The 15,150-nt window shown below is 42.8% G+C and overlaps 2 protein-coding genes across 2 annotated transcripts in view; one reads left to right on the top strand and one right to left on the bottom strand.

Annotated features, from left to right (window-relative positions):
• The window catches only part of eif2b1 (eukaryotic translation initiation factor 2B, subunit 1 alpha), a 1,065,098-nt gene that overhangs the window by 675,416 nt on the left and 374,532 nt on the right, over nt 1-15,150 (top strand). The window lies entirely within an intron of this gene.
• dnah10 (dynein axonemal heavy chain 10) overlaps nt 1-15,150 on the bottom strand; it is a 350,590-nt gene that overhangs the window by 126,156 nt on the left and 209,284 nt on the right. The window contains 3 exon segments of the mRNA XM_078554603.1: nt 2,245-2,397; nt 3,551-3,696; nt 5,571-5,690. Coding sequence (XP_078410729.1) covers nt 2,245-2,397; nt 3,551-3,696; nt 5,571-5,690 — 419 coding nt within the window.

Raw genomic sequence — 15,150 nt, 5'->3', positions numbered from 1 at the left:
TCAAGGGCAATAGGGATGGGCAACAAATGTTAGCCTGGCCAATGATGCCCAGATCCCATAAAAGAATATTTTTAAAAATGTTACGCCTCATGCACTAAATTGGCTGTATGAGAGAGTTTACAACTTCAGCAAAGAATTTTAATTGTGTTATAAATAACAGATGGAAAGCCTTACTGGTTAACAAAATAATCTGAATTTAAAGAATGTAGACTTAATTCCTGTCAAAACAGAAACTGCTGAAGATACACAGTTGTTCTGCCCACATCTATAAAGAGAAAATACAGGCTGACGTTTCAGGTGAATTATCAATTTATTTTTTATTCGTTTATGGGATGTGGGCATCGCTGGCTAGGCCAGCATTTATTGCCCATTCCTAACTGCCCTCGAGAAGATGGTGGTGTGCTGCCTTCTTGAACCACTGCAGTCCACGTGATGTAGCACCCACAGTGCTGTTAGGGAGGGAGCTCCTGGGTTTTGACCCAGTGGTAATGCCATTAAATGTCAAAGGGCAATGGTTAGATTCTCTCTTGTTGGAGATGGTCATTGCCTGGCACTTGTATGGCGCGAATGTCACTTGCCACTTGTCAGCCCAAGTTTGGATACTGTCCAGGTCTTTCTGCATTTGGCATGGACTGCTTCAGTATCTGAAGAGAAGCAAATGGTGCTGAACATTGTGCAATCATTAGTGAACATCCCCATCTGACCTCAGGATGGAAGGAAGGTCATTGATGAAGCAGCTGAAGATGGTTGGGCCTAGGACACTACCCTGAAGAGCTTCTGTAGTGATGTCCTGGAACTGAGATGATTGACCACCAATAACCACAACCATTTTCCTTTGCGCTACGTATGACACAAACCAGCGGAGAGTTTTTCCCCTGATTTCCATTGACTCCAGTTTTGCTAGGGCTCCTTGATGCCACACTTGGTCAAATGCTGCCTTGATGTCAAGGGCAGTCACTCTCACTTCACCTCTGGTGCTCTTTTGTCCATGTTTGAACCAAGGCTGTAATGAGGCCTGGAGCTGATGACCTTCAGGACTCTGCTTCATGTTGTTACTTCCCATATATGTCTCCACTGTCGCTGGACTCTCAAAATTCTCAAAATCCTGGAACTCTCTTCCTAATAGTGCTAGGGTGTACCTACACCAGATGGACTGCAGTGGTTCAAAAAGGCGACTCACAACCACCTTCTAGAGGGCAAATACTGATGGGCTGGCCTTGTCAGCAATGCTCACATCCCATGAAAGAATTTTTTTTTTTAAATAACTGCTATTTGTTTTCATAATTGTTGGTCTTACTGTTTTCAGAAGTGATCTTTTCCCTGGAAATGGGAAGAACATATTGTGTTAACGATTGATACACTTTCCTTGTTGCCCTTCCTGCTTTGATACAGTGGGATTCAGCTGAGCTCTATCCCCATCACCTGTGATACTCAACTGCTGATGTTCTAACCCATGTGCTTCGGGACTCCATTTATGGCCTTCTCAGCATGGACTGTTGGCTAACTTTGATGTTTTACTGGTCTTAATACTTTTCTGGCTCTCCACAGAAGGCAGGAGAATGCCACTCAGAGCCTGGGTTAACCCAATAACTGAAAGAGCCTCTCTGAATTCTAGCTATTGATCCTGTAATCCTCTTTCACTATGGGGAACTATGTTGTATTTTCCTGTCAGCTATTGATCATCCTCGCCATATAATGGTGCCAAGTGTGACAATATGGGAAGCAGGTAGGAAAGTGGAGTTGAGGCAAAAGATCAGCCATAATTGTATTGGATGGCAGAGCAGACTCAAGGGGCATCGTGGTCTACTCCTGCCCTTATTTCTTAACTGACTGGAAATCTACCCCAGTGGGTATGACAGGAATTCCTTCAAATGAGCTGGTTTTAACCACCCAACCCATGCACTCCCCTCTACCAAACCCCTCTCATGGTAACCACACTAATACCTTTTTTTAAATGGTTGTTGTTAGTGACTCAGAATATTGCTGAGCACACTGAAATCGCGTGATTACGACAGCTTACAAGCTAAAAGATAAACAATGGGATCACTTTTTAAATATTTTATACATTCAGTTATTTCCATACCATCCATGTGACAGTTTACTTTCAATGTACACTATCACTACTTCCTGTCGTTTTAGGTTGTAACTTAAAGTGATCAGTGTACTATTGTGCAAGAGAATATACACTTTAGAAAGATCTCTTCATTGTCTAATTTATAATAAAGCAACAAATATCCCACTTACCCGTGGCATGTTCATATCATCAATGAAGACTAAGAGACGCTTTCCCATAGGTGGTCCATAGGTAACTTTGGTTCGTTTCTCTACATTTGCCTCTAGGTTTCTTTGTACATCCATCGAGGTGGTACGAGATGAGAAGTTGATCGTCAACAATAGCTGATTGATCAAGCAAACTTTTTTAAAACTCCTTAAATTGTCAACTAAAATGAGCGATAGTTAGAGAGAGAGATTGGAGGAATCATAGAATCTTACAGCACAAAATGTAGCCATTCAGCCCATCATGCCTGTGTCAGCTCTTTGAAAGAGCTATCCAATTTAGTCCCACACCCTAGCTTTTGTCCCACAATCCTGCATGTCCAACTGTCTTTTGAGCCGTCTGTGGAATCTGATTCCACCACTCTTTCAGTGTATTCCAGATTTTAACAAGTCTCTGTATGGGGAAATTTCTCCTTATTTCCCCTTCAGTTCTTTTGCCAATTATTTTAAATCTATGCCCCCTGATTACCATCCCACTTGCCAAAAGGAACAGTTTCTGCCTACTTGTTCAATCAAAACTCCTCATTATTTTGAATGTCTCTATCAAATCTCCCTTTCATCTTCTCTCTCTTTTAAGGAGAATAATTCCAGTTTCTCCATCTCTCCACATAACTGAACTCCCTCATCCCTGGTATCTAGCTGGTAAACCTCCTCTGTACCCTCCCCGGGGCCTTAACATTTTCCTAAACTGTAGTGCCCAGAATTGTGCACAATCTTCCAGCTGAGGCTTCATCACGGTTTTGTAAAGGTCAGCATGGCTTCCTTGTTTTTGTATTCAATGGCTCTAATTACAGAGCCACATGCCCCATTCGCTTTCTCAACCACCTTATCAACTTTCCGTGCCACCTTCTAGCATTTGTGAAGATTCACCCCCAGGTCCCTCTGATTTTGTGTCACCCCACCCTCCACGCAACCCCCTCCCCACCCCCATTAATACCATTTAGATTATTCTGTCCCTCTGTATTGTCTCTCACCAAGTGCGTCACTTCACACTTATCCAAATTAAACTGCATCCACCATGTGTCTGCCCATTTCTCCAGTCTGTCTGTGTCCTCCTGAAGTCTGTTACTATCCCGTTCACTATTTATGATATTGCTAAATTTTGCATCACCTGCATATTTCTAAACTGCACACCCACACCTAGGTCCAGATCATTTATATAACAAGAAATGCAATGGTCCTAGTACCAACCCCTGGGAGAATTCACTGCAAACTTCTCTCCATGAAGGAACAAAGTGACAGGATGTGAAGGCATTAAAACACTGGTACGTACATTAACTTCTGTGTTCAGCTTCTTAAGGAAATTCTGTGTTGTGGCAGTCTTGGAAGTACCAGATTCTCCCACAAGCAGTACAGGATGTCTAATTTTCACCATCAGTTGAAGCAGCCAATTGACACGTGCTGTATCGACAGTAGGAACTAGAAATGATTAAGCAAGATTTAAATGTGGCAAAACATGTTGGTTTGTCTTAATATTTACATATATTAAAAATCTTACATCCGAGAACACTTCCTGTCAATTTTTCTTATTATAAATTCTTATGTTTAAATGGCAATTACATCCTCCCCAGAGACAGCAATGCAGCTATTGGAGGAACAGGACAGAATTCAAGTGTGACTGGTTCATCTAGGCAGTTTCCATTATAAATGTTGACATAGGAATTTATATAATGAAAATATATAAACAAGGGCTGAATGAATTACTTTAAAATGACCACTGAATTACATCTGCTTACCCTGGTTCAATTACCCTGCATACTCTAAGTCCACTTCAGCTGAAGACTACACTTGAGCAATGCCACAGGGGATCAGCAAGTCTAAAGTAAATTAGGTTATTCATGTAAATTGGATCTTTATCTCCAAACACATAATTATACTTACTCTGTAATGCAAATCAGAAAGTTTCTTTATAGAATTTAATTATAAACCTTGTTTGCGCTCACCAAATGCTCCCAGGACACAGCTAGAGTAAAGCTCCCTTCACTGCTTTTTAAAAATTCATGAATAGGATCTGAGCATCGCTGGCAAGGCCAGCATTTATTGCCCATCCCTAACAGCCTTTGAGAAGGTACTAGTGGTGAGCTGCTTTCTTAAGCTGCAGTCCATGTGGTGTAAGGAAAGAATTCCTGGATTTTGACCCAGCGATAGTGAAGGAATGGCAATATAGTTCCATGTCAGGATGATGTGTGATTTGGAAGGGAACTTGAAGATGGCGGTGTTCCCAACAGTTAAGTTTCTGATCGATAGTAACTCACAGAATGTTGATGGTGAAAGAATCCAAGCATGAAATGCCATTGAATGTCAAGGAGAAACGGTTAGATAATCTCTTGTTGGAGATGGTCATTGCTTGGCACTTGTGTGGCGCAAATGTAACGTCACTTTTCAGCCCAAGCTTGGATGTTGTCAGGTCTCCATGCACATTAGCATGGACTGCTCCATAGGCTATCTGAGGAGTTGCGAATTTCTGAACATCGTGCAATCTTTATACAAACATCCCCACTTCTAATCTTATGATGGAAGAATTTAGGATACTATCTAGAGGAGCATCTTCATTGATGTCCTGAGGATGAGATGATTGGTCTCCAACACCACAACCATGTCCTTTTGTGCTAGGTATGACTCCAGTCAGCAGAGAGTTTTTCCCCGAGTCCCATTGATTTCAATTTTGCCAGGACTCCTTGATGTCACACTCGGTCAAAAGCTGCTTTGATGTCAAGGGCAGTCACTCTCACCTCACCTCTGAAATTCAGCTCTTTTGTCCATGTTTGGACCAAGGCTGTAATGAGGGTTAAAGCTGAGTGGGCTTGGCGGAATCCAAATTGAGCAATGGTGAACTAGCTATTGCTGAGTAAGTGCTGCTTGATAGCACTGTGAATGACACCTTGCATTACTTTGCTGATGATTGAGAGTAGACTGATGGGTTATAATTGGCTGGATTGGATTTGTCCTGCTTTTTGTGGACAGGACACACCTGGGCAATTTTCCACATTGTTGGGTAGATGTCAGTGTTGTAACTGTGCCCATAATGTTTCTCAGCCCCACCATCAGAACATCTATGTGGTATTTCCCATTTCCCAAACCAGCCACCCTTAGAGTATGAGGAACATTGCCAATTAGTGATGCACTAGGTTTGAATTTTCAGCTGATGCCCACTAGGAATTGAATTTAATCCACATAAACGTGTCCCATAACAGCAGATAGAATAGACTTAGATCATTCTGGGTGCTTTAATAAAAGTCCAGTATCAAACACATTGCACAACTGATCCCTGGTTCAAGAAGACAAAAACTTACCAAGAATATCTATAAATTTGACTTGAGGATCATGGGTGTATTTGGGCACAAGCTGGGTCCAGGGAATCCATTTCAGTTTCACATCGTCAAAATGGAAGTCATAAAGAGTTGGTAAGTGGCCTACAACAAATTCAAAAGTTCAATCTCAAAAATGTAAAATTACTGAATAATTGGTAACAAAACTCACAGCTTCCTGGAGGCCACTCAACAGGTCAACAATGAAAGTAAAAATGGATTTTGCAGGAGGCCATGAGCAAGGAAATTAAAACTTTGTCAGAGATTTAATTTGAAATGCAACAAACAATTACATTAATTTTTGATTTATATTAACAAGCAGGAATATACTTGTCAGCAGCTTCACATCCCTCTCAGGAGTCCCACCACTCACTGTTCACAAATACAAGCCTCACAGCACCAATGAGGCAGCTCTGTGGCATTGACCGAGCAACTGAGTATAAATTTCCATTGCTTAAATTTGTTGACCAGAGTATCCATTAGTCCTCATAGCTCCCCACTGTGTTCATGACAACGGCATCCTCTCCTAGACACTGTGAATTTCCCATGCCTCCTAATTGAAAATTTAAAAATGCCTGTGAATGAGCTCATCAATGAGATCAACAAACAGTTCACTGGAGATGTGAGGGCTGCCAGCTTCCCCCCTCCTGCCCTCCCTTTGAAAATCACACCAAGTTCCGGAGGCATCGTGATCCAGTGACATCCTCCAGGAATGTACTTTTCAATGCGTGCTAGCAACCTTTCGCGCCCCCAGTAGCATTTGAAAATCCAGCTCCCTATCTCTGTAACCTCCTGCAGCCCTACAATGCATCGAGATATTCGCACTTCTCCGACTCTGGTCTGTTGAGCATCTTCTACTCCCTTCAGCCACCCTTTCAGCCATTTAGGCTCTATGTTCTGGAATACCTCCCTAAATCTCTCTGCCTCCCTCTCCCTCCTTTAAGACTCTCCTTAAAAAAAATCTTTAATTAAGCCTCTCCTAATATCTCCCACCTTGGTCTAGTATCAATATTTGCCTGATTACACTTCTGTGTGGCACCTTGTGACATTTTATTTCATTTAAGGGTTGCATTTAAATGAAAGTTGTTGTCTCTTTTAAATTAGACAGAATTTGTCTCTCTTTGATGCAACATTTAGGATATCATGCTGGACAAAAACTCTACTGGGCTTTGTTTCAGATCTGGTCTAGTAAACCCTTTGAAAACAGTGAAGTGTCTGCTGTCCACTTCCCTTCCACTTGAGTGATGGAACTAATTATTATAATTATAGGTATGTTGAGAGAAAAGATTGAGGGATTCTTCAATGAGCTTGCTGAATGTGGAAGGACTGCTTTAAACTGGGATTGAAAAAATCTACATGATTAGAAGAGTGGTTTCCTTTCGCTGATCTGCAGTTCCCTTGCTTCAGGTGTTAGGGAACCCCCGACGTCATCCCGCCCCATTTAAATATTCAGGAAACTCTTTCGAGTTATCAACAGTCACAGATTGCAACTCTTTCGAGTACAATCACAGTTCTTGGTTTCCGGGAGTGGGACATGAACCCACAACCCTCTGATTCAAAGGCGAGGGTGCTATGAACTGAGCCACAGCTGACACCTCTAATATTCAGGAAGGCGGACAGACAGCGAAATAAGCTGTCTACCCGCTGACCTCTCAATGGCCAATTGAAGCCATTGACAGGATAATTAAGCCAATTAAAGGCCCTGCCCGTCCAACCTTAAAGCTGGTAGACAGGCCAAGAGCCCCAGCGGGCTTCTGAAAAAACATCAAACCTCATCCACTGGCGGGATGAGGTTTCATGTCTGTTTTAAAAAACTTTAATAAACTTTATGTGATATTTATCAACATGTCCCATCTCATGTGACATTGTCACATGAGGGGGACATGTTAATAATTTTTAAAATTTTCTATTTTTTAAGTTTATAAAACTTTTAGCGCTCCCCTTGAGACAGCACTTAGTCTCAGGGAGATGTGCGCTCTTTCGTGCGCATGTGTGAAAGAGCGCACTTTGACCGTAGGGGAATCCCTCTCCCCCCACCCTCGCACAGGAAGCGCATAGAGCTTCCCGTCGGGTGGCCCACTGTGCAGGCCTTAATTGGCCCGCCCACTCAAAATGGCGGCGGGGCCCGTTTCGGCGGCGGCGATCGGCTGCCCGCTCGCCACCGAGCCAGTGGGGCCCACCTGCCCATCAAGGGCAAAATTCTGCCCACACAGTGCATAAGACACCCTTCGGCCCATCGAGTCAGCACCGACACATGAGAAACACCTGACCTACCTACCTAATCCCACTTACCAGCACTTGGTCCATAGCCTTGAATGTTATGACGTGCCAAGTGCTCATCCAAGTACTTTTTAAAGGATGTGAGGCAATCCGCCTCCACCACCCTCCCAGGCAGTGCATTCCAGACCATCACCACCCTCTAGGTAAAAAGGTTTTTGCTCACATCCCCCTAAACCTCCTGCCTCTCACCTTGAACTTGTGTCCCCTCGTGACTGACCCTTCAACTAAGGGGAACAGTTGCTCCCTATCCACCCTGTCCATGCCCCTCATAATCTTGTACACCTCGATCAGGTCGCCCTCAGTCTTCCCTGCTCCAACGAAAACAACCCAAGTCTAACCAACCTCTCTTCATAACTTAAATGTTTCATCCCAGGCAACATCCTGGTGAATCTCCTCTGCACCCCCTCCAGTGCAATCACATCCTTCCTATAATGTGGTGACCAGAACTGCACACAGTACTCCAGCTGTGGCCTCACCAAGGTTCTATACAACTCCAACATAACCTCCCTACTTTTGTAATCTATGCCTCGATTGATAAAGGCAAGTGTCCCATATGCCTTTTTCACCCCCACTAACATGCCCCTCCGCCTTCAGAGATCTATGGACACACACACCAAGATCCCTCTGTTTCTCGGAACTTCCTAGTGTCATGCCGTTCATTGAATACTTCCTTGTCAAATTACTCCTTCCAAAGTGTATCACCTCACATGTTTCAGGGTTAAATTCCATCTGCCAATTATCTGCCCATTTGACCATCCCATTTATACTTCATTCCCTTTGAAATAAAAGCCAACATTCCATTTGCCTTCCCTATTGCTTGCTGAACTTCTATGTTAGCTTTTTGGGATCCATGCACGAGAAACGCCAAATCCCTCTGTGCTGCAGCTTTCTGCAGACTTTCTCCATTTAAATAATATTCAGCTCCTCTATTCTCCCTGCCAAAGTGCATAACCTCACATTTTCCCACATTATATTCCATCTGCCAAACTTTTGCCCACTTACTTAACCTGTCTATATCCCTCTGTAGACTCTTAGTGTCACCCTCGCCACTTGCCTTCCCACCTATTTTTGTGTCATCCGCAAACTTGGCAATAATACATTCACTTCTCTCATCCAAGTCATTAATATATAATGTAAATAATTGTAGCCCAGCACTGATTCCTGTGGTACTCCACTAGTTACAGGTTGCCATCCTGAAAATGGCCCACTTATCCCAACTCTCTGTCTTCTATTAGTTAGCCAATCTTCTATTCATGCTAATATACTACCCCCAACACCATGTGCTCTTATCTTATTAAGTAGCCTTATGTGTGGTATCTTATCGAACACCTTTTGGAAATCCAAATATATTACATCTGCTGGATCCCCTTTATCTATCCTGCTTATTACCTCCTCAAAAAATTTTAATAAATTTGTCAGGCATGATTTCCCCTTCATGAAGCCTTGCTGACTCTGCTTGATTATATTATATATTTCTAAATGCTCTGCTATTACATCCTTTACAATAGACTCTAACATTTTCCCAACAACAGACGTTAAGTCAATTGGCCTATAGTTACCTGTTTTTTGTCTCCCTCCCTTTTTGAATAAGGGTTTTACATTGGCAGTTTTCCAAACCTCTGGGACTTTTCCAGGATCTAAGGATTCTTGGAAGATTACTACCAGTGCATCCACTATCTCTAACTACTTCCTTTAATATCCGAGGATGCAACCCATCAGGTCCAGAGGACTTGTCTTAGTTAGTGTTGGGGGAAGTTTACTATGGTGTTCCCTGCTCTTTTTGATCTATATTAATAACTTGAACTTGGGTATACAGGTTTGCAATCGCCAAAAAACTTGGAAAAATAGCAAACAGGCAGAAAGGAATAGAATTCAGGAGGACACAGACAGATTGGTGACACAAGGCAGCTGAAAGCTAACATAGAGAGGTGTAAAGTGATGTATTTTGGGCAGGTGGATTGAGGAGAGGTAATATAAGCTAAATGGTACAATTTTAAAGAGGGCTCAGGAATAGAGAGCAAAAACAAAAATACCTGGAAAAACTCAGCAGGTCTGACAGCATCTGCGGAGAGGAACACAGTTACTGTTTCGAGTCCGAATGACTCTTCATCAGAACTAAGAAAAAATAGAAGGGGTAAAATATAACCTGGTTTAAGTTGGGGGGGGGTGAGAGACCTGGGCTGTATTTTACACCCCCCTGCTGACGAGTTTGAAGGCAGATATCATGCAAAATCCAGTGGGTGGCTTTCCCAGTGCCTGCCCACCTGTCTCTGACCTGTCTGAAATTTTACAGGGAATGGAGGAAACATCAAGCAGCTCACCCGCCCTTGGGCCAATTGAGGCCCTGAAGTGGTCAATTAATGGCCACTTAAAGGCCTCATTCAGCTGTCACCCATGGCAGGGGGAGCAGGGGGCGGGCGGCACCTGGGAAGCCTGGCAGATTTAGCTCCGCAGGCTGGTGTTAGGCAAAGGGGGGGCAAACCTCCTCTGCAGTTCCCCTGGGCCCATCGGAAGCATCCACTCCATGGCCATCTCCCCCTTTAACCCTGCCCCAGCCTCTTGAATCTGGCCCCTGTAGTATAGCGATATCTGGTGTAGTAAGGGTTAATGTGGGACTGGGTACAGTACTGCCCACTGTGTGATATAAAGATACACATGACCAGTGTCTAGAGTTGTGTACTGGACAGAGACCTGTGCAGAAGCCAACATGAAGTTAGCTGCTACCTTGGACGATACTCTTTATATATGTACATAGTTATGTGTTATCAATTTAAAGTTTAACTACACTAGACTCAGAACCTCTTCATAAGACCTACTGAATATACAATATACAACATGGTGGCAGCTCTTGGAAAAACCCAGAACCTTAGAGAAGCTGGAGCAGAAATTCGAAAGCTGGAAAATTAAAGGAGCAGCATTCTGACCTGACTGAAAGCACCCGAAGCAAAGACACAGAGGGAGATTGCCTGAGAGAAGCTCCATGGCAAAATTGGAAGCAGAGGGCAGAAGAAGCAACTCCACTGTGCAGCTCAGGACTCCATAACATCTCATAGAGGTCCAGTTTGAATATTCACAGAGTGCAGAGGTGGAAGCTTAAAAATTAAGTTCTTGGCCAGAACTAGTTAAAAAAAAGTTTTCAGTCTTTTAAAAGTCAGAGCAGCCCGTTTCTGAAAGCATCGCACCCAGCTCGGGTTCAGAGTCAGCGCCATGCCGACAGGTGGGCTTGTTGCAAACGGAAAAAAAATGGGCAGTTTAAAAACCCAGCCAAAGCCAAGAAACGATGTTAAAACACCCAAAAATCCCACGATAGTGTGGGAAGGCCCAGTATAGTCAATTAAATGAATTGCTGCACAAAACAAGAACCAAAGAGGTCAGGACCACCATCAAAAACCGATGAGTACAGAAAGACTTTGAAACCTGCACAACGTTTAAAGTTGCACCCACAAAAACTTTTTAAGCAACCATTGGCAAGAAATCAACATTACTGGACTAATTTGGACTGATGCAAGGGCTAAACCAAACACAAAATTGGGCCTCTTGGAGAAGCTTTTTATGTTACCAGAGCACACCAGGTCTAAGTAGGAAATCAGAGGAAGTCTAGGATAATACATTTTTACACTCATTTGGTGAGTTTGAATGAAGTATCCTAATGCAATGCATTAATGAATTCTCAACTGTCTTTGATGAGATATTAAAAACCTTTGACAAATATTTTAACCTTCAAACTGTGTAGCATGCAGAGCTTAAAAAGAGGGACAGAACACCCCCAATAAAGCGATGCAAGGGAAAAAGACAATACCCAAGCAAGTCACACGCTGGTGGCAGACAGGCAGGGAACCATCCGGAAGTCTAAAAAATAAACCTTTTTGAAAATGTAACATATTTCCTGAACTGCGACAGCAAGTTGCAATGCTAAGCTACCTGACTACGATCGAAGGGAAAGGCATAGAGCATTCCAAGTTGCAAGCAGATCTTTGTGAAGCCACAAGTAGCACCATTGCAGAACTGAAACAAGTCAAGACTTCACCTGAGTCAGACCAGTGAAATTGAAATGAAGGACAAGGACAAAGCTCTGGAGCAGGCAGGAAAAGAGAAGGCCAAAACAGAATTGGAAAATGTTTGCATCAAAGTTGAATTGGAAGATTTGAAACACAATATTCAAGCTGAGTATGTACCTTTAGAAAATTAAAGGTACTTTGATAAAGTAAAGTCTTCAATGAACCAAACCATTCAAGATCTGAACAAACAAATTTCCAAGGTGTCATAAAGATACATTGTTGCGAAAGTATAATAATTTTCATGATATTATTCTGGTTTATTGTAAAGTTGGTTTATGGGTGTGAGTGTAGGTGGTTCTGTCTGTGTGATTTAATTACATTTGGAGTCAGGGAGAATGCAAGCTTGAAAATATCTGTAAAGACAGAGACTTGAAGGGGAAGAAGGGATAACATAATGGTAATGTAACTACATTGGGTAAACACAATTGTACTGTAAATACATTGCGTAAAGATGTGGGGGAGGTGTAGTACAAGATTATCTGGCATAGTAAGGGTTAATGTGAGACTGGATACAGTACCTCCCACAGTGTGATGCAAAAAGACATATGACTAGAGTCTAGAAAGGATTGTGGACTAGACAGAGACCTGTGCAGAAGCCAGTATGGAGGTAACTCCTAGCTGGACTATACCATGTATATACATACATAGTTATGTGTTGTCCGCTCAAGACTCAGAACCTCTTCATGAGATCTACTGAATATACAACATACAACAGCCCCTACCCCGCTCAATTCCCCTCTCCGAGACCCTATTCTGTGTGATTCTGTGATATCTGGGCTCCTTGGCATGGCGGGGCTGCCTGTAGTACCAGCAGTGGCCACTGGTCCTGGCTGGCGCTGCTGGGACTAGAGAGCTGCCGGCCATCCAATTGGTTTATAGTTCTCTGAGGTGGGACTTCCTCCCGAAATATGAGTGGAAGTCTCTCCACAAAACAATTAATGCTGCTCCCAGCATTAAATTGCTGCAGAGCAGCCATTGGGATTGTGGGCAAGCTCCCTCTACATTTTAAGCTGGGTGAGGAGGGGGCAGGGACCACAGCACCCTGTAAAATCCAGTCCATGAGGGTGTTTGTAAACAAGTCTTTGAAGGTGGTAGGGCAGGTTGAGAAAGTGGTTAAAAAGACATGCAGGATCCTGGGCTTTATAAATAGAGCAATAGCGTACAAAAGCCAGGGAATTATACTAAACATTTATAAAACATGTTCATTTTTGGACACTAAACTTTAAAAGGATGTTAAGGCCTTGGAGAAGCTTCTGAAGAGATTTTCTAGAATGGTATTGGAGATGAAGGATTTCAGTTATGTGGAGAAATCAAGACTTGCAATTACATAGCACTTTTCATGACCATGCAACATCTCAAAGCACTTTACACCAATGAGGTAAAATGAAGGGAATGGAGAAGCTGGGGTTGTTTCCTTTAGAGCAGTTAAGGTTAAGAGAAGTTTTGATAGAGGTGTTTAAAATCATGAGGGGTTTCGATGGAATAAATAAGATAAAACTGTTTCCACAGGGAGAAGAGTAGGTAACCAGGGAACACAAATTTAATGTGATTGGCAAAAGAAGCAGAGATCACATGAAGAACCATTTCCAATGTAATGAGTTGTTGTGATTAGGAATACACTGCTGAAAGGGTAATGGAAGCAGATTCAATAATAATATTCAAAAGGGAATTGGATAAATACTTGAAGGGAAATAAATTTACAGGGTTATGGGGAAGAGAAGGGGAGCAAGGATAATTGAATAGTTCTTCCAAAGAATCAACGCAAGCATGATGGGCCGAATGAATTCCTTCTGAGCTGTACAGTTCTGTGATTCTATGGGAAGGAGGCCATTCAGCCCATTGCATTTGCCGAGCATATTACTTGCTATGTATCTTCTGCAATTAAATAATGCAAATAAATCTGATTACTAGTTTTATCCTGAAATAGAATGGTGCTTTTCACTTCTGCAGCTAACCTGATAATAGCCCTAGCAATTTCCAGTGCAAAACAGCTCAGTAACATGTGCAACTGTGTATCCTGTGGCACTACACAACCATTCATGGCACACATTAAAAGGTATACTACAGATCATGGTAATGTGGGTTTGTACTGGAAAGTGCATTTCCTTATGAATATGAAGAAAAATAGTTGAGAAAGCTCGAATCAAACAATTTCATAACTTCATGGCCAAATAAAAAGAACATAAGAAATAAGAGCAGAAGTCTAGTCCACCATTAAATACAACCATGGCTAATCTTCTGCCACAAATTGACTTTCCCATCTGCTCCATATCCTTGATTTCCTGAAGGATCAAAAATCTGTCAATCCCAGCCTTAAATATTCTCAAATCTGGAGCATCCGCAGCCCTCTGGATTAGAACATTCCAAAGATTTATAATCCTCTGAGTGAATACATTCCTTATCCCAGTCCTAAATGATTCACTCCTTATCCTGAGACTGTGACCCCATGTTCCAGATTCCTCAGCCAGAGGAAAGAATCTTTCAGTGCTTACTCTGTCATGCCCCTTCAGAGTCTTGTATGTTTCACGCCAGAGAGTGTAGGCCTACTTTACTCAGCCTCTCAACATAGGACAAATCTCTCATCACAGAAACTAATCTAATGAATCTTCGTACCATCTTCAAGACAAGTATATCCTTCCTTAGATATGTGGACCAACATTGCGCACAGTACCCTAATTGTGGCCTCACCAAAACCCTATCCAGTTGTAGAAGACTTCCTTGTTCTTGTATTCCAATCCCCTTGCAACAAAGGCCAACATGCCATTTGCCTTCCTAATTGCTTGCTGCACCTGCAAACTTTCTGTGTTCCCATTATGAGTACACCCAAATCTCTCTGAATATCAACATATAAAAGTTTGACACCTTTTAAAAAATATTCTGCTTTTCTTTTCTTATTATCAAAGTGAATAATCTTTGCTGGGAAAAGCGTCTTGCAGTCAGCATCGCGGTGAAGCAGTCTGGGAAGAGCGTCCTGCAGTCAGCATCGCAGTGAAGCAGTCTGGGAAGAGCGTCCCGCAGTCAGCATCGCGGTGAAGCAGTCTGGGAAGAGCGTCCCGCAGTCAGCATCGTGGTGAAGCAGTCTGGGAAGAGCGTCCCGCAGTCAGCATCGCAGTGAAGCAGTCTGGGAAGAGCGTCCCGCAGTCAGTATCGCAGTGAAGCAGTCTGGAAAGAGCGTCCTACAGTCAGCATCGCGGTGAAGCAGTATGGGAAGAGTGTCCTGCAGCCAG

This window comes from Cetorhinus maximus, chromosome 12 (genome assembly GCF_964194155.1).
Source record: "Cetorhinus maximus chromosome 12, sCetMax3.hap1.1, whole genome shotgun sequence".
NCBI classification, from domain to species: Eukaryota; Metazoa; Chordata; class Chondrichthyes; order Lamniformes; family Cetorhinidae; genus Cetorhinus; species Cetorhinus maximus.
Note: the sequence above shows the minus strand (reverse complement) of the source record. Positions and strands in the feature narration are given on the sequence as shown.